At 50.6% G+C, this 25,791-nt stretch overlaps 8 protein-coding genes across 8 annotated transcripts; 1 reads left to right on the top strand and 7 right to left on the bottom strand.

Moving 5' to 3' along the window:
• Positions 1-250: 250 nt before the first annotated feature.
• On the top strand, positions 251-1,608 carry HER10_EVM0006842 (subtilase; the record flags this gene model as incomplete). Its single annotated transcript, XM_035476416.1, has 3 exons — positions 251-556; positions 621-950; positions 1,009-1,608. The coding sequence occupies 3 exons, from the start codon at positions 251-253 to the stop codon at positions 1,606-1,608; spliced, it is 1,236 nt and encodes a 411-aa protein (XP_035329535.1).
• Positions 1,609-2,381: 773 nt separating this feature from the next.
• Positions 2,382-2,695, bottom strand: HER10_EVM0001019 (uncharacterized protein; the record flags this gene model as incomplete). Its single annotated transcript, XM_035470783.1, has 2 exons — positions 2,382-2,554; positions 2,614-2,695. The coding sequence occupies 2 exons, from the start codon at positions 2,693-2,695 to the stop codon at positions 2,382-2,384; spliced, it is 255 nt and encodes an 84-aa protein (XP_035328831.1).
• A 1,315-nt stretch (positions 2,696-4,010) lies between these two features.
• Positions 4,011-4,612, bottom strand: HER10_EVM0012326 (uncharacterized protein; the record flags this gene model as incomplete). The annotated part of the gene is made up of 2 exons (XM_035481723.1): positions 4,207-4,612; positions 4,011-4,100 (listed from the first exon to the last, which is right to left on the bottom strand). The coding sequence occupies exons 1-2, from the start codon at positions 4,504-4,506 to the stop codon at positions 4,011-4,013; spliced, it is 390 nt and encodes a 129-aa protein (XP_035330199.1). The 5' UTR covers positions 4,507-4,612.
• Positions 4,613-6,185: 1,573 nt separating this feature from the next.
• HER10_EVM0007273 (uncharacterized protein) lies at positions 6,186-9,433 on the bottom strand (the record flags this gene model as incomplete). The annotated part of the gene is made up of 2 exons (XM_035476832.1): positions 6,186-7,184; positions 9,098-9,433. 2 exons carry the CDS (start codon positions 9,431-9,433, stop codon positions 6,186-6,188), a joined length of 1,335 nt encoding a protein of 444 aa, XP_035329586.1.
• A 2,239-nt stretch (positions 9,434-11,672) lies between these two features.
• Positions 11,673-12,068, bottom strand: HER10_EVM0005682 (uncharacterized protein; the record flags this gene model as incomplete). Its single annotated transcript, XM_035475288.1, has 1 exon — positions 11,673-12,068. One exon carries the CDS (start codon positions 12,066-12,068, stop codon positions 11,673-11,675), a length of 396 nt encoding a protein of 131 aa, XP_035329376.1.
• A 481-nt stretch (positions 12,069-12,549) lies between these two features.
• Positions 12,550-17,283, bottom strand: HER10_EVM0008176 (Aureochrome1). Its single transcript, XM_035477708.1, has 5 exons — positions 15,159-17,283; positions 14,758-15,092; positions 14,469-14,695; positions 13,993-14,339; positions 12,550-13,919 (listed from the first exon to the last, which is right to left on the bottom strand). Exons 1-5 carry the CDS (start codon positions 16,581-16,583, stop codon positions 13,581-13,583), a joined length of 2,673 nt encoding a protein of 890 aa, XP_035329707.1. The 5' UTR covers positions 16,584-17,283; the 3' UTR covers positions 12,550-13,580.
• A 3,638-nt stretch (positions 17,284-20,921) lies between these two features.
• On the bottom strand, positions 20,922-22,506 carry HER10_EVM0002210 (uncharacterized protein). Its single transcript, XM_035471931.1, has 2 exons — positions 21,406-22,506; positions 20,922-21,338 (listed from the first exon to the last, which is right to left on the bottom strand). The coding sequence occupies exons 1-2, from the start codon at positions 21,647-21,649 to the stop codon at positions 21,145-21,147; spliced, it is 438 nt and encodes a 145-aa protein (XP_035328959.1). The 5' UTR covers positions 21,650-22,506; the 3' UTR covers positions 20,922-21,144.
• A 1,409-nt stretch (positions 22,507-23,915) lies between these two features.
• HER10_EVM0012162 (pyrimidine 5'-nucleotidase) lies at positions 23,916-25,055 on the bottom strand. The gene is made up of 4 exons (XM_035481563.1): positions 24,906-25,055; positions 24,801-24,829; positions 24,267-24,728; positions 23,916-24,178 (listed from the first exon to the last, which is right to left on the bottom strand). Exons 1-4 carry the CDS (start codon positions 24,956-24,958, stop codon positions 24,003-24,005), a joined length of 720 nt encoding a protein of 239 aa, XP_035330184.1. The 5' UTR covers positions 24,959-25,055; the 3' UTR covers positions 23,916-24,002.
• Positions 25,056-25,791: the final 736 nt, after the last annotated feature.

The following is a 25,791-nucleotide window of genomic DNA, read 5'->3' as shown; positions in this document are numbered from 1 at the left end:
TAGGAAGCTTGACAGCTTCAAGCTGGAGACCGTAGGGCTTGGCGGGACATCACGCAAGATACTACACCGATATGCGCAATGTCAAAGATGGAATCGACAGCAACTCCATCCATCTCAGCCTCTGTCGATATCTTGGAAATCCAGTATAAAGATGGACACGACATCCGCCCTATCTTCAGCTTTTGTCTCTTCAGCCCCATCCGCTCTCCTCTGATCACTTCTCCTCCTCGGTTCTCCCCTCATCATCACAATGGCCTCCCTTCGCCGCCTCGCTCTTGCCGTCGGAGCTCTGCTCCCGGCAGTCCTCGCCGCCCCCGCTGCCGTCAACAGACGCGCTGAGCCCGCGGCCGCCCCCGGCAAGTACATCGTCACCCTCAAGGAGGGTGCCGCTGCCAGTGTCGAGTCCCACTTGAACTGGGTCGCCGACGTCCACAGACGCTCCCTGAGCAAGCGTGACACTGTCGGTGTTGAGAACACTTTCAACATCAGCAACTGGAACGCCTACTCTGGCGAGTTTGATGAGGCTACCATTGAGGAGATCAAGGCCAGCGCCGACGTAAGTTGACGAATATCAGCCACTCAAGATATCACATGAGCACGCCTCTAACACTATGATACAGGTTGCTGTCGTCGAGCCTGACTACTACATGTACCTCTCTGACTTTGAGGTTGAGGAGCGTGCCCTCACCACCCAGTCTGGTGCCCCCTGGGGTCTGGGATCCATCTCCCACAAGACCTCCGGCTCTACCTCGTACATCTACGACACCTCTGCCGGTGCCAACACCTACGCCTACGTCGTTGACTCTGGTGTCATCTCCACCCACACCCAGTTCGGTGGCCGTGTCACCCTCGGCTTCAACGCCTTCACCGGCACCCACACTGACACCCTCGGCCACGGCACTCACGTCGCCGGTACCATCGGTGGCTCTACCTACGGTGTTGCCAAGTCGGTGAGTTTAACTCCTATCTGAGCTTCTTGCGTAATTGATACTAACATCCCATTCTCAGACCAACATCATCTCCGTCAAGGTCTTCCAGGGCGCCCAGGGCACCACCTCCTCCATTCTGTCCGGCTTCAACTGGGCCGTCAACGACATCACCTCCAAGTCCCGCGCCGCCCGCTCAGTGATCAACCTGTCCCTCGGTGGCCCCGCTTCCACCACCTGGACCTCCGCCATCCAGGCCGCCTACACCCAGGGCGTCCTCTCCGTCGTCGCTGCCGGCAACGGAGACGAGAACGGCAACCCTCTCCCTGTCTCCAGCCAGTCTCCCGCCAACGCCCCCAACGCCCTGACCGTTGCCGCCATTGACTCCAGCTGGCGCCCGGCCTCCTTCACCAACTACGGTGCTGGTGTCGACATCTTCGCCCCTGGTGTCTCTATCCTCTCTGCCTGGATCGGCGGCAACTCTGCCACCAACACCATCAGCGGTACCTCCATGGCCTGCCCCCACGTTGCCGGTCTCGCCGTCTACCTTCAGGCTCTTGAGGGTCTCTCTACCCCCGCTGCCGTCACCAGCCGCATCAAGGCCCTCGGCACCTCCGGCCGTGTCACCGGCACCCTTTCCGGTAGCCCCAACCTCGTTGCCTACAACGGCAACGGCGCGTAAATCAACCTTTTATGATTTGGTCAGTCATAGCACGAAGGAACTGTGGGTGTCAAGAATATTAGGCACGACCAGGGCTTTTTCTTTAGCTACAAGAAAGTAGTTGATTGGGATAGTGACTAGAACAATGATTAATCAAACAAGTCTTATTCACAGAAATCTGATGCTTAACTTTAAATACTGCAATCCTCATGAAACCAAGATATTTGTAATCAAATGGACCGAGAAGAATAACTCGTCAGGTACAAATCCTCTTGGTGTCCATGACCTTGGGAATATTCCATGTCAGGAGATGGTTCAGTCTTGGCATGTAGTTGTCTTGGTGACATCAGAGCTATGCACAGAATCTTCATGTCGGCTCATATCAAGTGCACATCTACTAGAGCCTACATAATTCACGTCGTCTATAGACGGCTGTAACGCCGATGCTGAGGTAGTGCGGACCAGCCACTTATACTACCATGTGGGTAGATTGAGCATGATCATATCAATGGCTACAATTTCTGTCGATGATGAAGTGGACCCCTGTGATTTAACTCTTTGTCATTGTCTATCGAAACGACATATCCGACTAATACTTGTCTAAGCTAGAAATTACCCCTCCACATGTTCTCTTTGTATGCCTTGAGGGTAGTAGCAAAACAAAGCGAAGCAAGACGCCTTCACCACCAAAGCCAATGATATCATCTCTTCCCCGAACAAATAGAAAACGCCCCAGTAATGAATATGTAGTATGTGCAAGAATTTCCCTCCAAGTAGCTCTGACCTACGAGGATTTACGATCGGCCCAGAGCGTTGAACCAGCTCTTGCGTGGGTCCTCGGAGGGATCCTCGAAGACCTTTCTGCGGGCGGCTTCGCTTTGAGGGTTGTTGTACTTGGAGAAGAAGCGGTCCATCTGTTGAGACTCAGTCTTAAGCTGGGATCGGATGTTCAGGGCGACGGCGGAGACTGCAAGGTGTGTTAGTTGTCTTCACTGGAGACGTGGTAGGGCTGAAAACTGGGCTTACCAATGCCGACGGTGATGGCAGCGGGAAGGAACCTGGCAAGAGCCGGGGTAGTGGTGGGAATTCTGGCGGGTTGGTTGACCATTGTGAGAGTTGTGGGTTGAAGTGAGGTGGTTGTAGATCGTGTGAGTGTGAACGGTGGGGGTGGTTCAGGTAAACCGGGGAATAGTTGCAGTGGACTTTTGTGTAATTGAAACACTGAAGAGTTGAGCTTGCTTTTGTGTGGTCGATGTGAGACTGGAGTGCATCTGAGATCGTGTTTCCCCCCATCTTCGTTGAAGACATTTATGTATTCGAACTCGCCTGCCTCTCACCTGCTTCTCCCGAGCGTGGTGTGGTTGGAGTGGTCATCTTTCCCGGTGTTGTCTGTTGATAGTTCGACTCTGCTCGAGGGTGGTGCGGTGTTGCGGCCGGATCTGGCGGTTTGGTGGTGTGATGTGTGTCCCGATGGCGCGGGTCTGTCATTTTTCTCATTTTCCGGGGGGTTCCCTCCAAGCTGCAGAAGACCCAACTGCCAAATTTTGGGCATGGAGAAGGCCGGAACCCCTGTTCTTTCATGGCTCCTTTGGGACCAAATGGGGGCAAGATCTTGCACTAAGCCTGATTGCTCTTGCGCTATCCCTCGTTGGTTGGAAGGATTTCGAAGATCTGAACCTTTCTGCGTGGTGTCTCTGCCCAGCTGTGCTCAGCGTGACTCTGCAAGTCGAACGATGCATACCGGGTTCTCTTCGTAAGCATGTGCTCTCATTCGTCGGGTCCTCGCGGCGCAGCAGTCCAGAGCTGGCAGAGCGGGCAGTCCAGTCCTTCGGAAGGTGTTCTGTCGGGCCATGTTGGCCAGAACGCCTAGATTGATGGTATCATGGGCTTCGCCGAGCGTCATTTGCGTCTGGAGGAATGAGGCCATGCCTCGTTTTTAGGCTCGCTATTGGAGCTTGCACGCAGCACGGGAATATCATGGCCCGACGATATTGATTTCGTGTTTGCTCCCGACTGAGCATTTCATGTCGCGAAAAGACGGAGATCACCACGGCAAATGCGTACTCCGGTAGCGCCGACAGACACCGGTTTTGGGCCCTTGTTGTTTGTCTCTGTGCTTCCTCTGTGCTGGGAGCGTCAGCTGACGCCTGCAACCCAGCTGAGTTTGGAGCGTCAGCCACTCTACGAGTCAGTTCAGAGCCACACCAAAACTCCAGCTTGGAAATACCTTGTGCCGGACGAGCAACTTTAAGCCATTGTAAAGTGGGAAAGCAAGTTGATTCCCGCTGAAATCTCTATATGCATGGTATCTTAGGTAAAATTTCCCGTTGCAACTCCATAATTCTCAATCAACCTTGAACGCTTAAGTCAAGAAGTTGCCAACAGACCACTCTCTATGAACTCCCCACCCTCGCGCAAGCTCCTTAGCAAGTGAGCTTGACATTCTGTAAAGTTGATTGAAAGCTGATGTTGCACTTCTCTCCTGCTGCCAAGCTGTATGTTTTCCATGCGTTCTATACAATGTCGAGTATTAGCATTGTTGCTTCCGCGTTTTTACCATATTTCCATATAGACACCCCGACATCAATGGCTGGGAAGGGGCACATGTCTTGTGCTTACCTTGTTGGTCGTTGGGTTCCAAAACTGCACAGCAAAGTTCACCTGGTAGTTGACCTCGTTCTTCATATCGTAGAAGAAAAACTCCTTCTCGTAAGTCTTTTGGGTTGGATTCGTCCTGCCGATCGAGAGGGTTTGCAAGCCGACGGTGACGCTAGTGCCGATGTCTCTCGGGATGGAGTATGATGTGCATCTTAGTGGGTTGTTTCCATCGCCGGAGCCAACTTCAGTGCACCCTGCCTCAGCGATGCTAAACAGGAGTGACATTGCGCCAAGTGCGCCAGAGAAGCCGGAGAACTGCATGGCTTCAGACACATGATAGTTAGATACGGTGTAGTGTCAGCTGTGGGGATTGAGTGCATACTGGGAATTGAGTTGTGTTTCTGTGTTCAACCAAGTTAGATCTTGCAGAGTCGTAATGAAATTGAAGTCGATGGGAATCTAAAGGCGTCTCCTGTTTTCCATGCAGAGGTCATGCTCTACATCATATACCTCATAGACTCTTCGAGCCAAGGAAATTGTTACACTGTCAGTTCTATCACTTTGAGATGATTGACTCGGTCTCGCATTCTCCCGCAACTCCTCTACCCAGCTTGAGCCAGCTTTGGCGCACGCACGAGTCAATATAATGCCGTCTCAACGCTTTGCGCACCAGACTGAGGCTAGCCTCTCTATTTAAGCTTTCTCCACGAGATGAAACTCCTCTCTCTTGGCCTGCACGGGAATTGAGACCCATTAAGGGGCTCGCCACAGTCTACGAGTTCTCGTCAAGCGAGAGAAGTACCATCAATGGCCGGAAATCCAGCCCAGTCGACATACTAGTCAAAGAAGATGGGATAACTAACCATTACAGGGCATCAGCAAAGAGCCTGTAGACGGCCGCGTTTCGACAAGGCTCTGTTCGTCTCATTCATGAATGCTTGACGATCCGCAGATTTTCGTGCCAGAACTACCTATACTTGAAGTTATGCTGTGCCATCATTAACATACACACACCACATATCCAGTGCAGCGCAGCCTTCTTTAATTTTCCTCATCCCACCTGAGCCATTTTTCGAAAGAGGCGGTCAGATAAAGGGAGGTGTACAAAATTTTGTCGCAGGGGGCTCACGTTCATAGACTTGGTCATTGCCATCACTCAAAACGTTGGTGGAAACGCAAAGCCACCATTGTCGTGTCCTTGAGCAAGAAGCCCTTTTGAGCCAGGAAACCCTCGATATGTCTGGAAGAAGGTTCTAACTTGTGATCCAAGCGTCGATTCAAGACTCAGATTAAGCTTCCGGTTCGTCTCACCATGGCGGTTCATCCGGTGTAGTATTGTAGATCTGCCGAGAGTTGTGGAGCTCTCTGCGTGAGACCAAGTCCCGGAATTTTGGTTCAGCTAGGCCTGGTACCTGCAGGTGCTCGCGGGTACAACGTGTCGACACCTTGGTCTGCATTTCAATGCCGATGTGTCAAACCTCACAATCAGCATCACTTCACATAAGTTCCCAGCGAAGGCATACCGGGCCACAGAGCCGACGCATTTGGCTGTTATCAGTATCTTCCCCCAACTGGACGTATCGTGCTTTGGTATTTGAACTAGAGTACTTCCTAAGCTCAATTAACCACTCAAAGTTGATGGACTCAGAATCCAAACCATTACAGTCTAACGATCTAAGGCGACAGTAAACCGGGTTTCACCAGGAGTCATTGATGGAAGCAAACGTTTATTTTCATTACGGACCACATCGTTTTCGGAGTATTCCATCTACGAAGGTCAGATCATGTTCAATAAATGACCTATTCAATGAGGCTTTGTCATTTCGAAGTATCGACTAAGATCAAAATATGTACAAGAAGAAAAGAAATCTTGGACCTCTATGCGGCCGAAGCCAAGAAACTCATACTCTCCGACAACCCGAGCAATACTCAACTACTTTGGTCCAATACATAACCTATCTAGGAGCATTGCATTCTGCAAGACACTCATCGGCTATCAATCACTGAGGAGATCCTTGCCAAGTTTGATGGATGAGCGAGGGGTGGTTGGTCGCAGGCTCAATCGTCCTCTTGCTGCAGCCAGAGGAAACGGAAACGTTGTTGAACCGATCCGCAACCCAAGCCAGATAATCGACATGCGACGCCTGGAAAGCCTGGTCATGACCGAGCTCGGGATACAGAAGCAGCTCTGCAGGCGACTCGGGGAAAGCCTTGCAGGTTGCATCAAAGTCCTGCTCCATAGTCTCGGCGTAAGTGAGAATATCTTTAGTGCCCTGGACAACCAACATCGGGGCTGCCCACTGGTGCACGCCGGCTCCGTTGTAGCGCTCTTGCCAGTCAATGACATCGGGGTGTGTCAGCCAGCTGGTATTCTTGTACAGCTGAGTCTCAGTCAGGCTGCCGTAGATAGTACCGCCGGTCTTGAGACATCCCTGGTTTGACAGAGGAATGCGGCTGGCAACAATGTCGCTGACGTAGTCTTCTATTCGGATCGACTTTAAGAGCTTTGACAGAGACTGGAGGAAGTAGACGGATACCACATCTCCCACGGGGCCTCCGGCCGCGCGGCGGAATGACTCGGGGATGAGTGACAAGGGCCGAAGCGCAGGCGCAACCGACACGGCACCGATGAATCCGCCAGTGGCCTTTCCAGCCTTTGCCTCTCTCTCGTTGGTGCGCCACGCAGTCAAGCCACCCTCGCTGTGTCCAACAACGACCCATTCCTTGGACAGCCGCTCACCGAGGGCTTTGCGAGCTGCCTGAAGGCTGTGGCTCACATCAGCAGCATGGAGTGCTCCTGACTCGTACATGAAGCCCTGGGGAATGTCACTGCCCTGGCCAGCATAGTCGGGTGCGATGACGGCGTACCCTGCCTGAGCAAGGATGAACGGCGCCTCCCACTCATAGTAGAGTCCTCTATGATTGGTCGGCGCACACTCACGACTGTAACCCGCAGTTCCGTGGGCCCAGACAATGGTACGGAAGGGCTTGTCTTTGCCCTGGGGGTTTGACCATGGGAGCAGGGCAAAAGCGGTAAGTCAAACCCCCCACTTCCTGGCACCCCCCTGTTTCTGGCACCCACAAAAACGATGGGATCACAACCCAACCTCCTCATTACTATTAACTATTGATCCTCAACCACACCCACTACAATACAACTGCCAGCCTCACTAGGGCATTCAGAGTCGCTGGATTCAGCCGTAATAACCTCCTTTTCACCCGCTTCGATTTGAGCCCGATGGATATCCCTGATGTTCGCAAACTTCGTGTTGGGATCGATCTGAACAGTCTTCCTCTTCCTAACTGCAGCGTTGGTAGGCCCTCAGGTGAGCCAGCTGCTGCTGGGCAGCTGCCAGTTGCCAGGCCTGCTCTGTGAAGCCTTTTTTCACCTTCCTGAACAGCAGCCGTTGAGTGCTGGTATCATTGTCGAGTTGGGTGTATAAGTGCAGTTGACCGCTGAGCTCTGCCAGCTTCCTGGGTGTCGACCAGACCACTGCAGAGGAAGCAGAATCCCATGGCTCAACAGGGGTAGTTTGTTGACCATTATGGCATCGCTTTTGCCCCGACTGGTTGGTTTGGGTGTGGTGGGCTTAGCAGAAGGCTCAGGTAATACCATAGGGTTCATCAGGGGCTTAACCATCGCTACAGGGTGTAGACCAGTCCACTTCCAACCACTTCTGATGTTCGAGACTGATAGACCAGCAAGTCGAGCCTTCTGGTAACAGTCCAGGAAGTTCCTTTTACCTATAATGGTAGAGTCGTTCCATTGAGACAAGTAACCGAGCTCCTTCCGATAGGCTGACTTAACAGGGCTGAAGACAGACTGGTCAAGTGGCTGGAGGACATGAGAGGAGTGTGGTGGTAAGAACAGTAAATGGATATTGTTAATATAGCAATTCCACATGAAGTCTGTCGTCGTATGACTCCATGCCCATCCACAATCAACAGTCGAGCCTCGCCCTCAGCCTCGGGCATAGTCTGTGGGATAAACACCTTCTCTAACCATTCAATGGCAGTTAAGTCTGTAGTCCAGCCATTATCTGTTGCTGTAAACTCCCACCCATCGTATGGAACCAGATGTAATGGAAACCACTGTTGTTGGACCGTCTTCCCTTGAAAATGATAAGAGGACGAAGTGCCCTACCCAAGGCTGAGATACACTCAATGATAGAGACCCATGCCCTCGACCCAGGTTGTTTCTTGCGAACAGACGTCGTCTCAGCCATGCCCAGCACTAACCCATTAGCTCCTGACCCTCGAGGATGCCAGTCTCATCCATATTATATCTGTTGGCTGGTTTGATGTCCTTGATCTCAGGGATAGCAAGGAACTTAAACCAGTTCCTAATGACCTCAGTAGATGCCCCATTAACGCGTCTAGAATCGATGGAACGACTTCTCTGAACCTTAATGATAGGGTTCCTTCTCACGAAGGCATAGATCCAGCCTTTTCTAATGGTTTGGTATCCCCAGCAGCAGCCAGAACTCGCTCTGCGAATTCCTTCACCTGTTGGTGCGTTGGTGCGAGGCCCAGCGAAGCCTGAATGCGAACCCATTGTGCCAGCTTACTCTCCTGGTCAGGAGACAGCCTCTGCCAGTCAGCAAAAGCCACTTTCCTAGTCTGACCACCTTGGAGACGTAGTTGGAGGGTTGATCGTGGTATCCCATACTCCAATGAGGCTCTTTGACTCTTGCCGTTTGAGATGTCCTCGAGAGAGCAGAAGCTGATCTTCGGTATATTGAGGCATTAGATATAGAAGAAGGTATGTGCAAAAAATGAGCCCATTTGGACTCGAATTGAAAATGTTGTGATAAAAGGAGGTTGGGGGTGGGCATTGCGTTGTGGTGGATTTTCGCGTTTTTGTGGGTGCCAGAAACAGGGGGGTGCCGGGAAGTGGGGGGTTTGACTTAACGGGAAGGGGCTTGCCATCAATATCTTCGCTCATGTAGAAGAAGCGAGAGAGGGACATGCCAGCGGGGACGGTCCAGATCTTAGCGGCCTGGGTGCCCGTGAGGTCTTGCCATTTTACCAAGTCTCCGACGGCGTAGTCTGAGAGGTTCGATGGGTTGGCGTAGAAGGGATCGACATTGACGTCCACATTGACCCAGTCTTTGGTTTCGATAGCTAGTGAAGAACGGTACGCAGCTTCGCAGTTCTCATCACAGTTGGTGCGAAAGTCTTGGGCTTGAGTACCGATTTGAAGCGATGAGATGGCCAACCACCCGAGGGCGAGGGACCGTATAGCCATGCTGATGGAAGGATTTGGTCCGAAAAGAAAGTGAGTATCTGAGGAGAAATATTGCAGAGATGAAGAGCTTGGTGCTTTGGAACTTCGATAATTTCTGGCGTCTGCGGACTGATCTTTATATCGCCTCAAAGCAATCGCGCCGAAGCCGGGGCCGATATCAGATGCCGTAGTCCAGTTCAATGAATGACTATCTAGGCCAGGGTCTGTCCACATTCACCACGACGTTGCGGTTCCGTAAGCGAGATGCTGAGCTCTTGGCGGCATGCAATGGAGAGCCGTTAGGGGCAACGAGGCATACTACCGGATTTGGAACTAAGAATCTCTAGCGGTCCATGGTCGATAGTCTTGATGGAATGGGTTCTCTCAATGGTACGAACTACCCTCGTGTTACTTCGTGGCACCCGAAGTTCCTCAAGTATCAAGAACATAAGATTTCAGCACTACAACACCATCAAACATGACCAGATAGAAAGCCAGTAGGCATCATTGAAACATTTCTGTTTCTTCACAAATAAGAGTTTAAGGTTATTTCCTTGTCCATATCCAAGAAAAATCAGATGATGTGCCGTAGCTGAAGAAGCCTGCAGCTGTCGTTGGCCATCCACTAACCGAATCCAGCAGGTCAACGCGCCAATAGAATGATCGCATGACGTCGAGTGGAGAGGGACGCGACTCTATCGACAGTGGCTGTGATATGCTCCGACCGACCGGGTTTAGACAGACCCCGCAAAATTCGAGTCACGGTGGCCGAGGGAACCGGAATGTTTGGATCATAGGGCATTCAGCAATTCGATATCAATTCCCAAAGTCGACTGCGGTCAGAAAGCAGCATTGGAGACGATCCAACCGATATCGACAGTGCCATCATGACATTGACTCAACTGTGTTGCGATCCGCAATGGCAATTGGCAATGGAAGCACAATGACACCCACCACGCAGACTCCAAGTCCCGTCGGCATCAAACTACCGCAAAACCCCTCTTCATCATGCCTAAAGTGAATTGTCATTTGCACATAATTTCCGGCATTCAATCTTTCTCAAGTCTTCATGAGCTGCCTGACATGAGAGTCAAGGTAGCCATAGAATGTAGGATCGGAAGAAGGAGGAATTGTAAAGGCAGCCATCCTTCGTTCTTCCCTCTTGTTTCCCAGAGAATGACAGAACTCCGCTACTAGGCCTCGCGAAACATAGCAACACACTTCATCATATGCGAATGATATGAACTTGATGAGTTTAGCTCTCATAGGTAAGTTGATGTCAATTGCTGATGTGTTCTCAAATCTTAGTGCGGCGAGAATCTGGATTTTGGTAAAAGTTTACTCTTGTGGCCCGTATCTACCGGCTCTCTCGTTGATTGCGCATCTCCTCCAATATTTACCAGCTGCAAACCGTAAGTAGAATGTAGGATCTCCGCCTGAACAAATGCAATTGTACTTCCGGGGTAAATTGGCCGTCTCCCAGTACCCTCCTAGTTGTGCATTCGGGATGAACTAAACTTGCCTCCAGCACTTTCTGTACCACTGACTTTTCCGGTTCTGAACAGAAGTAGAAGAAAACACTGAGAGACGGAGGACACGTTGCGGCGGGATAAATTACTCATGAGTAAAACTGAAATGAGTAAGGGGGAAACACACGGAAGCCTGCCATCGGCTAGAAATGAGAAACAGACCAAGCCCCTTTAGAAGATGGAAGCTTCCTTTATCAGCGATGAGCTGCGAGTATCATATTGTTCATAGAGCTACAAGTGACACGACTCTCCTAGCACGTCGTGACTAGCCCAGAGATGTCAAAAGTCACCAGCCAAACCCCGTGTTATTGGCTTTCTGCGTAAGTTCAGCGTAATACCTACTAGCTATTAACCTCACTTCACGAACTTCTCGGTCCAAGTCCTTGAGACGAATTTGTGAACAGTTATTTATACTCGGTGACTGCACATGGGCCTGAGCAGCGCTACAGTCAATGTAGTAGGGGCATCATATGACGCATCGTACTTCCGTCTCACTAAATCATCAAGTGTCAAGATGCCTTTCAAGGACTCAGAGTATATGAATACATGGCTGCTGCTCTGCGTGATAAAATCTCGGAGATATTCCTGATGCCAGGACTCGAATGACCCCCGGCTGAGAAGTCCCAAGAAGATGAAAGGTCTTGCGAACTTAATCAAACGTATATCCAATCATTCCCCTCGACCCAAAGAGACATGTCTATAGAAGTATATTGGCTTAGAATACGTCAAATCTAATTTGCGAAAGAAATCTGGTAAGGTCCAGCCCCGCGGGTGAAGTAGCGGTTCAAATCGCAGTCAGCTCCAGGAGCGAGAACGAGTCCCATGAAATCGTTATAGCTCTCCTCGATACGGACACGGACCGACTTGGTGCCTCTGTTCTTGAAGTTGTAAGTAATGGCGTCGTCGCAGTCGCCTTCCGGATCGCAAGAGTCCCTGCTCTTCTGCATTTTGACGGAGATAGTTGTACCGGCCCAGTCGTAGGTGTTCGTCTGCCCGACTCTTGTCGGCGCCACGCGGTACTTGTTGTGCAGGTAGGGTCCGTCACCGCCTCCGCTGCGAGGGCACTCCGCTGCGGCGCTGACCATGCCGAGGATGGCAAGAAAAGAGAGGGAGGCAGAAATTTGCATTGTTGTAGAGACTGTGGGGTTTGATCTGTTCGTTTTTGGTGTCAGTCTTTGTATCATGGAGGCTTCTTTGGTGATGTACTGACTTATAAAAGAATGGCAATGTAGTTCCGTTAGAAGCCTACTAATGAGCGTGATGTCGAGCAGCTGATGGAGATAGCTCGTTGGCTACCTGTCCAGATGCGAAGGGGCTCACAAGCAGTACAAATACCTAGAGATACTGGGGGATAGTTATCAATTCTACCGCATAATTCAACGGCCTGGACATCACTATAAGACGACCTCCCGGAACAGATTGGTCGGCATCATAGCTTAAAGCTTCTTAGATACAAATTGACTACTTACTCAACACCAAGCCTTCGCCTCGTTTTCGTATACAGAGCTAGCTCGAAATGATAAACTCGACAAGCCTCGTTCGCTTCGGATACATTGCATTCCTATAATCCCAAGTACATTGGACATCACCCTGACCAGTTCGTCAGTTGTCGCGAGCTGTCTAATTACCTAGTCGCACCAACCATCGGCCGAAGGCTTGGCACCATGCCCATCCGCGGGTTGATTTTGTTGTACTACCATCGTGAGATTCAGGTCATCACAGCAATGACTCGCGCCGTAGTCAGCTCGAATTTCTGCCTGAAGCGGATCCGAAGTCCGGGACGGAGATAAGAAGCGACGCCCGTCATTGTCCAACAGATCACGTCGTGCACTTACGACAGACAGTCGAGTTCATGGTTTCTGAGATAGTCTTCCATCGACATTGAAGACCGTGGCTTTCGGCAGTGAGCCAACGAAGAGGCACAAAAGAGAGACTTCCAAGGACCACATCATGGCTCTGTGGCCTCAAGAGATCTGATGTGTTCAAGGTCCCCAAGCTTCATACTTCTGCCTTGAGTCCAGGCACTTCACTTACTTCTTTGGTGAGGGTCAACTAATATAATAGCTCTTACAATCTTACTACCCTCCCGCAGACAATGCGCTCTCTGACTCATGTTCGGGATACATACGTGTAGATACGCGGATAGCTCCATATTAAGAGGCGCATTTAGCTTTGGTCCGTGAACTCAATCTACCACTGGCTTTCCCATCATCGCAGTTGTAGTCTTCATTAAGAGATCATTTCCGCCAAGTGCAGGCCATCATTGGTCCGAGGCCGCGTCAGTCTGTCCCAGCACTTTCCGCCTAGCATTAAAAGAAGCCAGTATTCGTGAGTTTAATTGTGTCAATTTGCGCCGGGACGTCACGGAATCCATATGATTCGCCAGCCTGACCTCAGGTACAGACTGGACACTGCAACGTTAAGGGCTATGTCAATCAAAACTTGGATGTGGGAACTTAATTCGCTTCGAGACGCAGTCTATAAATGGGACTAGGCAGCCAAACTTTGGCACAAGTATGTTTCTCTGACCTTAGCTCAGAGGAAGGAAGGGTATTTACTCGTAATGCTGACAAGATTAATGAGCGCTGTCCGAGAGCACGACTTCATCAGGTCTGTTTTCCACCCCCGCCAATGAATCATTACTCGATCGCGGGCGCCAAAGTGACGACAGCCCAGTGCACCTGAGACTTCTCATCCTTCAAAGGCGTCCAGTGCGTGACGAACCTCTCGTCGCCGCGGAACAGCGCGCTCCTTCGAGTCTGTAGACGGACCTCGACACTGATGGGCGCTCCGGTGCGAAGGGCGTTCCGTACGCGCGTCTTGTAGTCGGACTGGTGGTTGACCATGTTCTGCTTGAGGAATCGGAAGACCTCCTGGCCCGCGACCAGGCCGACGGTGTTGTTCGCCGGGTGCAGCATCTCCAGGACACCTTCAGAGTAGAATTTGATTATGAAGGAGTCGTAGCTGACAATTAGGTACTGAGACGTTCATGTTAGTAAGGGTGGTTCGCTGCTAGAGGATAGCAAGCTCGGTGGGGTGAGAGTAAGTCACCTTCGAATAGGCAGTGTAAAACTCCTTCATCTGTGCGCTCAAGTCGCGTCCTTCTAGCTTGTGCAACAACTTGCTCTCCATGCCCGGATCGGCGGCGATCCCGTTGGGCACATGGTCATCGCTGACCTTCATCCCGAGGGCTTTCAGGAATGCTTTTCGAGCCGAAGGTTGAGAACCTGCGCGATGCAATGGTGCCGGCGGCACCTTGGTATCCTGGGTTTGAACGTCATCATTGGTAGATGTCGACAGAACTCTCATCACATCCGCATTGCTATGAATTGTCGTTGAGCAATTGATCTGGCCGCCGATGAAGAAGGCTAGTTTCCCGGCTTCGTTGTATAGGGGAGCTGTGTAGGGGAATCATGTTAGCCGTAAGAACACTTGACATAGAGATGTATGTGTGCTCGTTCGAGTGCCTATAGTATGATGCTAGGGTAGGATCGCCGTCTTTCTCAGTCGAGTTGACATATACTTACCGACATAGAGCAAGTTCCAGAAAGGATCTCCGTTCTTCTTGTAGTTCAGGATGAGTTCAACTGACTCCTTTCGCTCGTCGATCGCGTTCTTTAATCGTCGGACGGGAACGCGATCGGTGTGCGCACCCTGGAGGAATCTACAGTTTCGCGGAATGATTTCGGGTCTAGTATAGCCAGTGACTTTAATGAATCCATCTGAAGCAAAGACAATTGGGTTATCTGCAAGACTTTACCCCGGAGTTAGCATGCGTGCGAAATAAAGAGAGTCAATGGCAAGGTGTCAAGTTACCCAGGATTCGTCAAGCAAAAACAATCACCGAGTCCTTGATAGCTATGTCGGTTGGTAGCCAAGGCTCTCGTTGCGCTCAGTGCCATCTGGTAGCGCACAAATCGAGGATAGATATCTAGGAAGACATCCTGTTCAACGCTCTCTTGAAGATCCGTAAACAGTGTTTCCATGGACGGAAGCGTCTTCGTAACCAACGACTTCATGTCGCCATGGACGGACTTTCTTAGTTCCCCATTGACATTGATCTGCTTTGACGAGTCGTCGGCAAGGAAGTCCTTGTGTATGCTCGTCATAATCCCTGCTAAGTCATTGAGAACTGTTTGGTATTGCTCGACCTATGATGTGAAGGTGCTGTTAGTGACAATGCTTAAAGATACTGCACTGATGTATTAGCCTCTCACCTTTTTGAGAAATTCGACACTTTCGCTGCAGAATCGAGCTTCGCTAAACTTCAGCAGTTGGTGCACAGTCGTCGGATTATGCAAGACGACCTGGAAAATACCAGGTCCGAAGAAATCAACAGTACGGTTCGACGATCCGTTGCTTGTGATACTTTGCTTCGAGATTGACTGTCTCGAAACCGAAATAGAATCATCGCTCATTGCCCTTCGTGCCGCCGTTGGCGGTCGATAATCTGACGTCAGGGTCGAGCCCCCGAGGCCATTCTTCACGCTGTAGTCTAGTGCCTCCTCTTCCATGTCGGAGTGCTGCTGCTTATTGTACGTCTGCCTTCGAGCGGCGCGCGATGTCTGATGCGGGCGTCTCTGGCTGATTGGTGGAGGTTCGGCGTCCAGGTACAAGCGATGATGATCAAGCACCGGCGTCCTGAGCTCTCTCTTGTGTGCGGCGAGGGCTTCGGCTGCTCGAGATCGGGGAGGCGGCTGCGATGATTGACGCGACGAGGCTCTCGAGGTGGTCGGTCGGCCGCGAGTCTGGCGACTTTGCGCCGGCGGCGGTCGGGAATCTTCCGTAGGTACGTGGATGGCAGTGACGGGGGTCGTTGCTATGCTTCGGTGCCCATGGCGCGTCTCATTGCGGTAGTCATGGTATGCGTGGTCTTCTTCCTCGTCGACGGGGTCTTGGTGCTGGTCCTCTTCCTCCTCAGAGTCGTCGTAGATGATCCTGTGTGGTCGTCGGCCTCCTATCGGGGGAGGTGTTGCTGATCGGACAGCGCTGGAGGATCGCACCATGCTCTGGTGGGAGAGTTCCTCTTCTTCTGCGACTTGTGCCAAGAGTCTCTTTGCGGCCTCGATCTCCTCGGCGCGCGGGGGTCGCTGCGGCGTGTTGTAATCGTGTCGCTTGAGCACTCGTTCGGGGCTATCAATGCTAGCTCGATCGGGACGAGAAGACTGGCGTGGAGGCACAGCTACTGTGTCCCTGTCAGACTTTGTGTAAAGCCGCCGTGGTGGTGAGTAATCCCGGGATACGATGTCTGTCCGAGATAGAGGACGGGAAGGGCGACTGAGTTCTGTGCTGTCTCTCGCTGAATGAGATTTTCCATTTGCCCCCGTCATCCCATTTCTTTCTTGTCTTCCTAAGGCCGTATCCCGTGGTCCATCGGAGTCCTTTCCGGTTCCTCCTAGCATCAGACTAGACTCCGAAAGAGACCGCCGGAACTGAGGTCGTGAATGTTCTTCATCGCTGTCTTCAGACTCTTGGCCAATGGCAATGCGCGCCGTCTCGATGGCAGTGGTGTCTACCCGTGGCAGGACCCGCGTAAAGAGCTCGTCGTCGATCGGCCCTGTGGGAACTGACTTTGCAGCGTTTCCATTCCCGGTGCGAGAGTAAGGCGGACCGTCATGACCGACGTCATAGCCAGGCGCCATGGCTTAGTGAAAGACTGCTCTGTGGCGCAAAAATAAGAATGTCGCTTAATCAAAGGAGGACAATACTTTTTTCACTAGTAGCGAGAGCAAAACCTTCCTTGTTCGGATGGCACGCGAATGTCTCAACTCGCCGCCATGTGAGTGGACGTTTTCAGAAAAAAGGAGGAAAAAGAAAGACTTTCCGAGAGGAACACAAAGAGGGCGTTTGGCGTTTTCTTGAACCAGCTCCAACTTGCCACGGAGCCAACCCGCGCAACCCAGGCCCCGGCAAGAATTTGATATCTCCATCCTACCATGCACGCTTGAGCAGTCTCGTCCCAAACCACATTTCCGGCACTTGGCGTCAAGCAGGGGAATGCTCGCCCTGGAGAGAGGGGTTGGACCCATTGAAACCTGTTTTCACCCTCCTCGAACTACTATGGCAGAGGAGCCTTGGTGATAGCGAATGACTGAATTGAGCGCAAGATTGGACGACAGGGCAGAAATCCGTGGTCCAGGTACCTCGTTAGCTTGTGCTTGGACCGCGGCTTGGTGGGTGTTTGGCTGGGTGTAGCTTGCAAAACAGGGTGACATTTGTCTCCGGAACCTGGTCCCGTCCCCGATTTTCGAGTCCGGCTGCTCTAGCATCGAGACGTTCTTGCATGAAGAAAAAAACCTCCTGTTGAACGTGGGATCCCCACCATCCGAGGCTGTGTTTGCTGCTCAGGGTTCGGTGCTCCCTTTGCGCTAATTATCAGGCCGTTCTTGAGGCCTAGATTTCGTCCTTCTTCCCTAGCCCAATGGGGCGTCGGCATCGTTGTTGACAACTCGACGGTTGAGTCCCTTCATGTCAGGAACCCGGAGATTGTGGGGTTCGTCGGAGATGGGCGTCAACGTGCACATCACCTCGTGTTGTTCAACAGGGATCAGGAGATCACCGATACCCGAGGTGGAAACCTGCCATCGATAGCCGGTTCAACTCCTATCAACACGAAAACTAGGCTTGCTAGCAGACAATAAATGTGACCAGATCACGCCAGATTCAACGGCGCTTGGCATTGTTACAGTATCGACAATGTAGATCTGCGTGATTCGCGATTTGGCAAAGTTTGTGTTGCGATTGTTACTTTCCGAGCATCGCAGGACATGTTTGCTGCGACCGTACGTAGGATCGCCGATCTAGTGTTGGTCTTCAACTCGCAAACAATTCAATCCGGGTCAATCAGAATGTCCGCCAAGAGACTCTCTCTGTAAATTCTATGCACTTATGCACGGCAACGTTTTGATCCACCTGCGTAGAGATGAAGCATGTTTGCTCCGTAAGATGGCGTTCCGGGACGGTTATTTTGCTCGGGTACCGGAAATGACGTGCCATTCGGCTTCTCTTGTGTCAATATCAGCCGTCGTCTATACCTCCAGAGTTGCCTACCGCGGTGATTGTCGCGATATCTGCTGCAATCTCAATCATCCGCCAGAGCCCGAGCGTCCTCTCCCTCTCAGGCTCTCAGCCAGATGGCCGTGAGATGAATGGTGACGCGGAGGATGCGATGTAACCCTGCACACATGGATGTGGCCCTGTGGCCAGACCATCGAGTGCTACATGACGACACGATGATGGGGCTCGAGCGTTGAAGAATTGTTTGTTGGCTGGCGAAGGATTCGGGCTGGTAAACACTTCCGTCCCGCAGCGCCCAAGCTTCATAGCTTCCTCTCTAGGCTAGTTAGAAACCCTCTTCTTTTGGCACACTCTGGAATTAAAAGAAGATGTGAAAGTTAAAGATGATTTGAAAGTTCGACTCGACGGAGCAGGATCCGGCCAGCGTTTTCCGTCTTCAACATGTGCCCTATCCCAGCACTGGAGTCCCTGGATTTCTGGGATCAGACCTCGGTCCGACTCATACAAACTTGCAACTCGGTAGGGATGGGTTCGTCTCAATTTAGTTGATCGGGGCGTGCGCAATATCAGCCACGGAAAGTGGGAAGATTGACCAATAACATGAGCATAGGAATGGAGCTTGGGTCCAGTCTTCATGCCCAAGTAAAAATTCCCGTAAAGTGACAGCGGCGACCAGGAAGGTCAATGCAACCTTCCCGGCGCTTGTGTGACAGAGCAAGAGAATAAGCATCTATCCACGATCGATCGAGAAAGTGAGAAGTGACCACTCGTTTTGGGGACTAAGGAAGGATTCCAATGGATTTTTCGCGGGGATTTACCCCAAATCAGCGAGGAGCACTCAACGTAGACGCATTGATTCACTCACCCGATGCGGTCGAGTCCTCTTGAGGTAGAAATCATTGTGGTAGACTACCTCATCTGGGATGGAGAATCGCCATGAAACGCCATATCGGAAATTCGTAACGGTATCTCAGCCTGCTTCAGCCGTTCAAGAATAGGTACTGTCTACATGTGACCTCCACAAGACACTGCCAACGTAGGATGGTAGAGGAGGCATCCTGCTATTCGCACTGACTTTCTCCGATCCGGTGATGCACGATGGTGAAGTCGTTCCAAGCCACAGCGCTCCCCACGTTACGGTCGTGTTATTTGACATGACCGCTGACACAGAGGATTGAACAGACACCTTCACGGGGTAATTCAACTCCGACGATCAGCACCGTCTTTAGCTGACCCTTCATCATGTGATTCCAGCCTGCGTGATCGGCCGGGAGCACAAGTTATCACCCAACCTCGGTCAGATCAATGTTAGCATGCTATCTGGGACTGAATCCTCTCTAACCTTCTAACGAAGGCAGAGAGAATATGGTGCCGATTGTGACGACAATCATGTTCTATCAAAAGTAATATCTGATGATAAGACGAAAAGTTGAGCCCTCGAGTGCTCAGCGCTTTAACCTTGGATTTGAAAGACAAGGCCAGTCGACATGTGGTATAGCCTCTGTGCATAGGGTTTGCCATACGCCAGAGAGATATCGGCTGAAAGACAGAGAAATTCCGGCCGGAAAACCTATCACAGAATGCATATTGAATTTCGGGTCGATCTCGTTGGTTAGGTCTTGAACCGGCAATCTCAAATCCGCAACGGGATTCTGTTGGCATTTGTTCACACACGTATTATTTAGATACAGTCAGTATCGTGCAACCTGCAATTTTTTGGCTCGGACAAATGAGACGCGCAGAGACCACGCACGAGCCTTTGTAATCTTAGGGAAATGTAGCCAGGGCATTCAAGCCAATGTAACAGAGAATAGGAAAGGGACCTTGCATTAAGCAAGGTTAGGCTCTTAAGTGGAGTTATGTGATTCAAACAACTGCTGAAGTAGAAAGGTTCCTTGCGCTGAACGAGGAAGAACGAATTAGTGCCTGTTTCTTGGTATGATAGCAGCACGTTTCATCTTGATGGGAATTCGATATCTGAGGAGTCATGGGATACGATCAGATGTCAAGGAAACATTTAACCTAAGGTACCTCGCCTTAGTGGGGTATCGTAGCTGGGTTCGATACTAATCCAGACGGAGAAGCGTGGTTCTAGACGCATGGGAGTAACCATTTATAATGATTTCGCAAAGTCTAGCCAATGACTGCTGCGCTACTGGCGAGGGTATGTAAACTGATGGTGTATTTAACTGATTTATTTTCGATCTCTCTCGCTAAGGTATGGCATGATAGTCGAACGACCATCAATTAGTTACAAAGATCTCTTAGTAATGTCGATGCCCGTGATTTTGAAGGTATGACTGGCAGGTTGGTGAGGGCTATGCAACCCAGCCTGGGAGTCAACAATGTGTGTCATCAAAAGACCTTATCAAGAGCTGCCACAGATACACGTTGCTTTCAAAAGCACTTTATATCCTGCTCTCCGAGAAGAAGAAACGGCAAACCTAGACAGTGGATGATCATACCGCAAAAGATATCGAATTGCACATCCTTCATATGAACCTGATCATCCCTGCGGCCATCGAGAGGAGTAAACTTGTAGGGTTTCACAACTGAACATTCCACAAAGAAGGACCCAATGAGTCAGTATCGCTACGTCACTGCTCATGACCCGCGCACTTGTATGTATGATGAAAGGGTGTCCACGCTCTCCATGAAAGCTGCAGGCGGGGTGTACTTGGCGGCGAGGTGTTCCAGTCATTTTACGTGAATCAGTGCCTGTTAGGTAAGACATCATGTTTACTTTTCAGCTGTTTTGTGTCAAGAACCATAAGTCGAGGTCTTCAGTAAGACGGGCTTCGGCGGCTACAGGGCTTGGGTTAGAGTGGTGCTGCGGGTACCTGCCTAGACCCAGCCCTAACTTCATCCCCCTATATGTCATGTTCTTTTGCAAGTAGGAATAGTACGGGTCGGAACTTCAAGGTTGAACTTATGCGGGTTTCTAGTAGTAGAGGCACAAGATCGCCATGTAGTCTTGGATGTATTTGTGATCATGAACAATCTAGCCCCGAATGTATGTGCAAACGTCAAGTTACCACTAGTACATGGGGCTGCCCAGCTCAGATGTGCTCGAATCTGGGTTACGAACCCACTACGAAACCCCCCTTCAAGCTTGAAAAAGTGGAAATCAAAGTCCAACGCCGTTTATATGCAATGAGATGCTCTCGTGATCGTGGTCAATCGAATTTACTGTTGGCTACCAACGTAGGTCTCGCTAGTCGCATCACCGACGGTGATGGTGACGTTGTAGTTGGATAGGGTCGAGGACGAAGAGGCGCCGTACAAGCTGTACAGGCCGGCAGATACAACGTACTTGCCAGCTGCGAGACCAGCAGGGATCGTGACCGTTTCGGTGATGTTGTCGAGAACATTGGACTTTTCTACATCATGTGTTAGGAAACGGCGGCAAAGTATCAGCGTAGCTGTCTCGAAAAGAAAAAAACACACCAGGCCCAAGGTAAAATGAGCCCAAGACGTTCTGGCCGAGAGTTCCGGGGTAGGCGGAGGCCTCGGGGGCGATTCCAAAGGCGATCGCGATGTCCGCGACAGTCTGGATGTAGTTCTCAGTCTCGATGATAGCCTGGACCTCATCACCGGCCTTGACGGTCTCGGGCAAGGCGATGCCGTAGATGCGAGCGTTGGCCATGGCGAAGAGGCCGGCGGCGGCAGCGAGAGAAGCGCGGAACTGCATGTTGAGAGATTGCGTAGATGTTTGTATTAAGTTTAGTTGATTAGGCAGATTGTACAGGGTAGCCGCGATGTTTGGATAGATCGGAAGTAAAGTTGCTTAGAGTATGTCTGGCTGTAATAAGAAGGGAACGAAGCAGCTGAGGAGGGGTTTGTCTGATGTTCTTAAGCATTTTCATCACAAACATCAAATGAACGTGACGAGAGACCCTTGTCGTCTTTATTTTTCCATGTCTATTTTCGTACGAGGCGACGTCAGGATCCCCAAAGAATATCTCCGTAGGCGAAAATCGCCTGGGCATGACATCTTTGGGCGGTCCCGGGTCACCCGTGCCAGCCGAATGCACGGCTCCGACTCAAGCGGGTGGCGCTGCGGCTCGTGTCGCCATCGAAGCTATGTCTTGAGCATGCTCGATGGCACGGGTAAAAGGACTGGGCAGTTGGGGCTAGTGCATGATGTGAGTAGTAAGGTAGTACTCTAGAAATGTTCCTATTCGGTCTATTATTGGTAGTCGCCGCCGTTTCCACGGCGTCCGCCGCGACCAACAAGTTACTTCTTTCGCCTCAACGTGCGAGGAGGTAACATGCCGGGGCATCGGGTGCCGGGAAATTCTGGGGGAAAATGCTATGATCGGGGAAAGGGGGTGGGCCACAGGGCGAAGCTGCAGGACACTAATCAAACTTTGGCCAAGTGCTAGACGCTGATCGGGTCGATCTTTATAAATAAAAACAACATTGGTGAATTGGAGGATGACAAAAGCTCGTATATCTCTTGCAAGGAGCCGTACTAAAGATGATGGCATTGGTCCGTTTGAGGCACTGCGCAGTAGTTTTAGGGAGTTTGCTTTTGTTCGCCTCGACTCGCTACAAGTAAATGAGCCCACGAGGTGACGAGAACGAAGAGAACCGACGGACTTGGCTTCCCTTATGTCCATCACGGTAACGTTTCAGCACCAGCGAGCACCCTAACACGTCAGATGGTCCTGCTAGGAGGGTCTGCACTTTGAACGGCGTGGGCGGGAAGCATGGCGCAATAGAACACGGGCAACAGGTGACGGGCCATGGGATACGACCGGGGACCCCAGCAGGAGATGCGCCACTTTAGGGGTCCAATTGGCTCAAGTGTCCGCTTGCTTCCAGCGGAAAACAATCGATCTCCGGCCCAGCTTGCTTGATTGTGATTGAGTCTCCCTCAATGAAGCTGGCAAGTCGGTCCAATCAGACTTCATTCACAATGTCCTACATCAATTTGCATTTCTCGAACACATATTACACGTTGTCTACGTGCAGATCTAGTAATTACCGTCTCTTCAACCCAGCTCGGACAGGCCACAAGCGCACTAAGCGACATGAGTCAATAAAAGATGAAATCGGTGCATTCATATTATGAGGGTACTTGACAGCGGCGCAAAATGTTGGTCACGATTTGATACAGAAAAAGCAAAAGAAGATATCGTCACCCACAGGATTCGAACCTGCGCGACCGAAGCCACTGGCTACCAACTCTCCAGGATACAAATCCCAAACTAGCAGGCCAGCCCATTAACCACTCTGGCAAGGTGACTAACTGAGTGTTGCAAATGCGAATAACAAAGTGGAGTATAACTGACCAAGCGTGTATCTGCCAGCTCAGAGAGATCCACAAAGCCCCTCTGCTGATATGCAAGGGATATCCGTACAGTTACGGTGAGGTAATTATGCACAACGGTGAATGACGCTTTATGCACGCTGTATGCGGTTGGTGGTCAAACGTTCAATAGAATCATGAGGTCTTCATGCAGCGTACGTTCTGTTGCCGAGGCCATATCAATGCTACGTATTCATAACAGATATTATTCAAATCGGAGAAGAGCACCATGTACATCGGGGTTGACACTGCACTGTCCCGAGTTGTCCTTCAACTTAATCATCACACAGCCGGGAACTGTCGGTCCAACGTCCATGGTAGCACTTCCATTATGAACTACCGAAATATTTTCACGATGTCTCACTGGGGCGTTGTAGAAGAAGATGGGTCGACTTAACTAAAAGAATTGCGATACGATACGTTAAGCAGAACCGTCAACATCCGAACAAACTTCGCATTGCGATCTCTCAGATTGTAAATCTTGAGATTGAGGCACTGCTATCTGCCGTTGCTTGAGATCAACTCATAATGGAAAGATCATATGAGTTTACCCATCATTAAAGAGCGATCTTCTCTTCCCGGCGCGGAGTTCGTAGTTACGGAAGACGTCAATCAGTAAGGTACATGGAGTCGGGAAATCGTGTCTTGCTCTTGGCTTTTCTGATCTATCTAAATTCTAGTCTTTTTCATTTCTATGTGACCTAATTAGGCATCATCTTTGTTTCTCGATCTAAGTCTTCAAAGCGCTGGACTTGAAGAATTGAGGGTAAACGTCACGAAGCTCTCTTATATGACGAATTTGGTACTGGGAAGCCTGTGTCTCGGGAATAGGCAAACCTTCTTCGACGAGATGGGCCGCTGTCCAACCGAGCTCTTTCGCGCTCTTGCAATTATCGTAGGAATCATCTGCAGGTTTTAGTACAAATCATCTATATAGGAACCGAGACCCGTGGTGCGTCCACCGTGCCAAAGCTTTCGGGAGTCAAGAGCTTACCAACAAAGTAACAATCTCCCGGATTTTCAACCCCGGCCTGTTCCATGGCCCTGCGGAACATTTCCTTGGCTGGTTTGCAGACGAAGGGGTACTGGGCGTAGTCGCAGTACGTCAGACCATCAAATAGGTCATCGATTCCGAGGAGTCGCACAACCCGCTTTCCGTGGTTGACGTAGGCATTCGTGAAAAGCCAAAGTTTGACCTTGCTGGTGTCGATATCCTCCAACAGCGCTCGGAGGTCTGCGTCGGGCTTTAGGATGTCGTCGAGAGGCAACGCGTCATCCACCTTTGCGTTGAAATCCAATGGGTCTATTTCATGGTGGCGGACTAAGCCTTCGATAGCGAGGCCGTATGTCTTGTAGTATTCTCTCGTCAATCTGGAGGCTTCCTCCTCTCCCAGTGACAAGTGTGTCTCAAAATACTGCTCGATAAGCTTTGCCATGAGGTTGTGGATTTTGTGACCTAAAGAAGAACGCTAGTGAGTCCATCTAAGCTGGCGAGAATTCTGGCGCGCGGAATTATTGGTTGACTGACTTCTAGAGTACAGACAGTTGTCGATGTCGCTATTTCCCGGCGAGTCAGTATGCACCTAGCCGTTGAGCATCTCAGCTCTTGGAATTAACTGGGTATTGAGCTTACAAAAAGAACACTGGCTTACGAGCCGTAGCGCTTCCATCTGTTTTATCCGCCATGATGAAGTTCCTGTGAGCAGTGGCTGTCGCTGAAATGTTCCCTTATTGAAGCTCTTAGATGCGGAGACCCCGCGCCGGAATGAGATTTTGAGATTATGAAAACTGAAGTTTCGGAACACCTGCGAAATCGCGGGAGCTCCTCAGCATCTATAAATGGCCTGCAACAGAGACTCGGACACAGTTTGGGGTTAGCGTCTTAGCGGGAATTGCCCTGTGAATCAGTCATTGGAGGCCGCAGATCCACTGTGGTGTCCTGTGTCATGATGCGCTACCAATTCGACTCGTTTCTCGCCAGATTGCGTTGAGCAAAGCGACGGGAAATGTTTGAGAAGGGGTCAAGTCTATGAAATCTGCGAGAGAACTTTTCTTTCTAAAGTAACTTAGACCAAATCATAAGCCTGTCATAATGTATTGTATGGGCACAAGACCGTACACGGAGGATGTTGAGTACACACATTTGGTCTATGACTCATTGTCCCATCGAGAAATGCTGGTTATCGGGCGGGAAACCTAGTCTCAGCCCAAGGCATGGAAAACACGGTTAACCAGACCAAAGTTGTAGATAAGAGCCAAACGGGTAAGCGAAATCATATTAGGCATTTCTCCGTGAGTGTAGCAAGAGATGCTATATTTAGTTTTCTATCTTGCCTTCATGGCACAACTACAGCACAGGCTTAAGGTATATCCATGTCCCGAGCTTTGGGCGGGAGAAAGGAGATTCACACAAGTCATGGGATTGTCTTTTCTATTGTTTCGCCGACATATACCACATGGCAGGCATTTACATTCAAGGCAATAGGCAGAATTTGTCAAGTAGAATGGTTAGCTAAAGA

Source organism: Colletotrichum scovillei, assembly GCF_011075155.1.
Source record: "Colletotrichum scovillei strain TJNH1 chromosome Unknown Contig00009, whole genome shotgun sequence".
In the NCBI taxonomy this organism is placed as follows: domain Eukaryota; kingdom Fungi; phylum Ascomycota; class Sordariomycetes; order Glomerellales; family Glomerellaceae; genus Colletotrichum; species Colletotrichum scovillei.
The sequence above is the reverse complement of the archived record's forward strand: the minus strand, read 5'-3'. Positions and strand labels throughout refer to the sequence as shown.

Excerpts from the sequence above, each read along its gene's own strand:
- HER10_EVM0012162 (XM_035481563.1), bottom strand. The coding sequence starts at position 24,958 with ATGGCGGATAAAACAGATGGAAGCGCTACGGCTCGTAAGCCAGTGTTC. Across the intron at positions 24,729-24,800 it reads CAACTGTCTGTACTCTAGAA|GTCACAAAATCCACAACCTC; the intron begins GTCAGTCAACCA and ends GTTCTTCTTTAG. Across the intron at positions 24,179-24,266 it reads GGGAGATTGTTACTTTGTTG|ATGATTCCTACGATAATTGC; the intron begins GTAAGCTCTTGA and ends TAAAACCTGCAG.
- HER10_EVM0002210 (XM_035471931.1), bottom strand. The coding sequence starts at position 21,649 with ATGCAGTTCCGCGCTTCTCTCGCTGCCGCCGCCGGCCTCTTCGCCATG. Across the intron at positions 21,339-21,405 it reads CTCATTTTACCTTGGGCCTG|AAAAGTCCAATGTTCTCGAC; the intron begins GTGTGTTTTTTT and ends CACATGATGTAG.
- HER10_EVM0008176 (XM_035477708.1), bottom strand. The coding sequence starts at position 16,583 with ATGGCGCCTGGCTATGACGTCGGTCATGACGGTCCGCCTTACTCTCGC. Across the intron at positions 14,696-14,757 it reads TTTTGCTTGACGAATCCTGG|TCTTGCAGATAACCCAATTG; the intron begins GTAACTTGACAC and ends TCCGGGGTAAAG. Across the intron at positions 14,340-14,468 it reads CTGGAACTTGCTCTATGTCG|CTCCCCTATACAACGAAGCC; the intron begins GTAAGTATATGT and ends TCCCCTACACAG.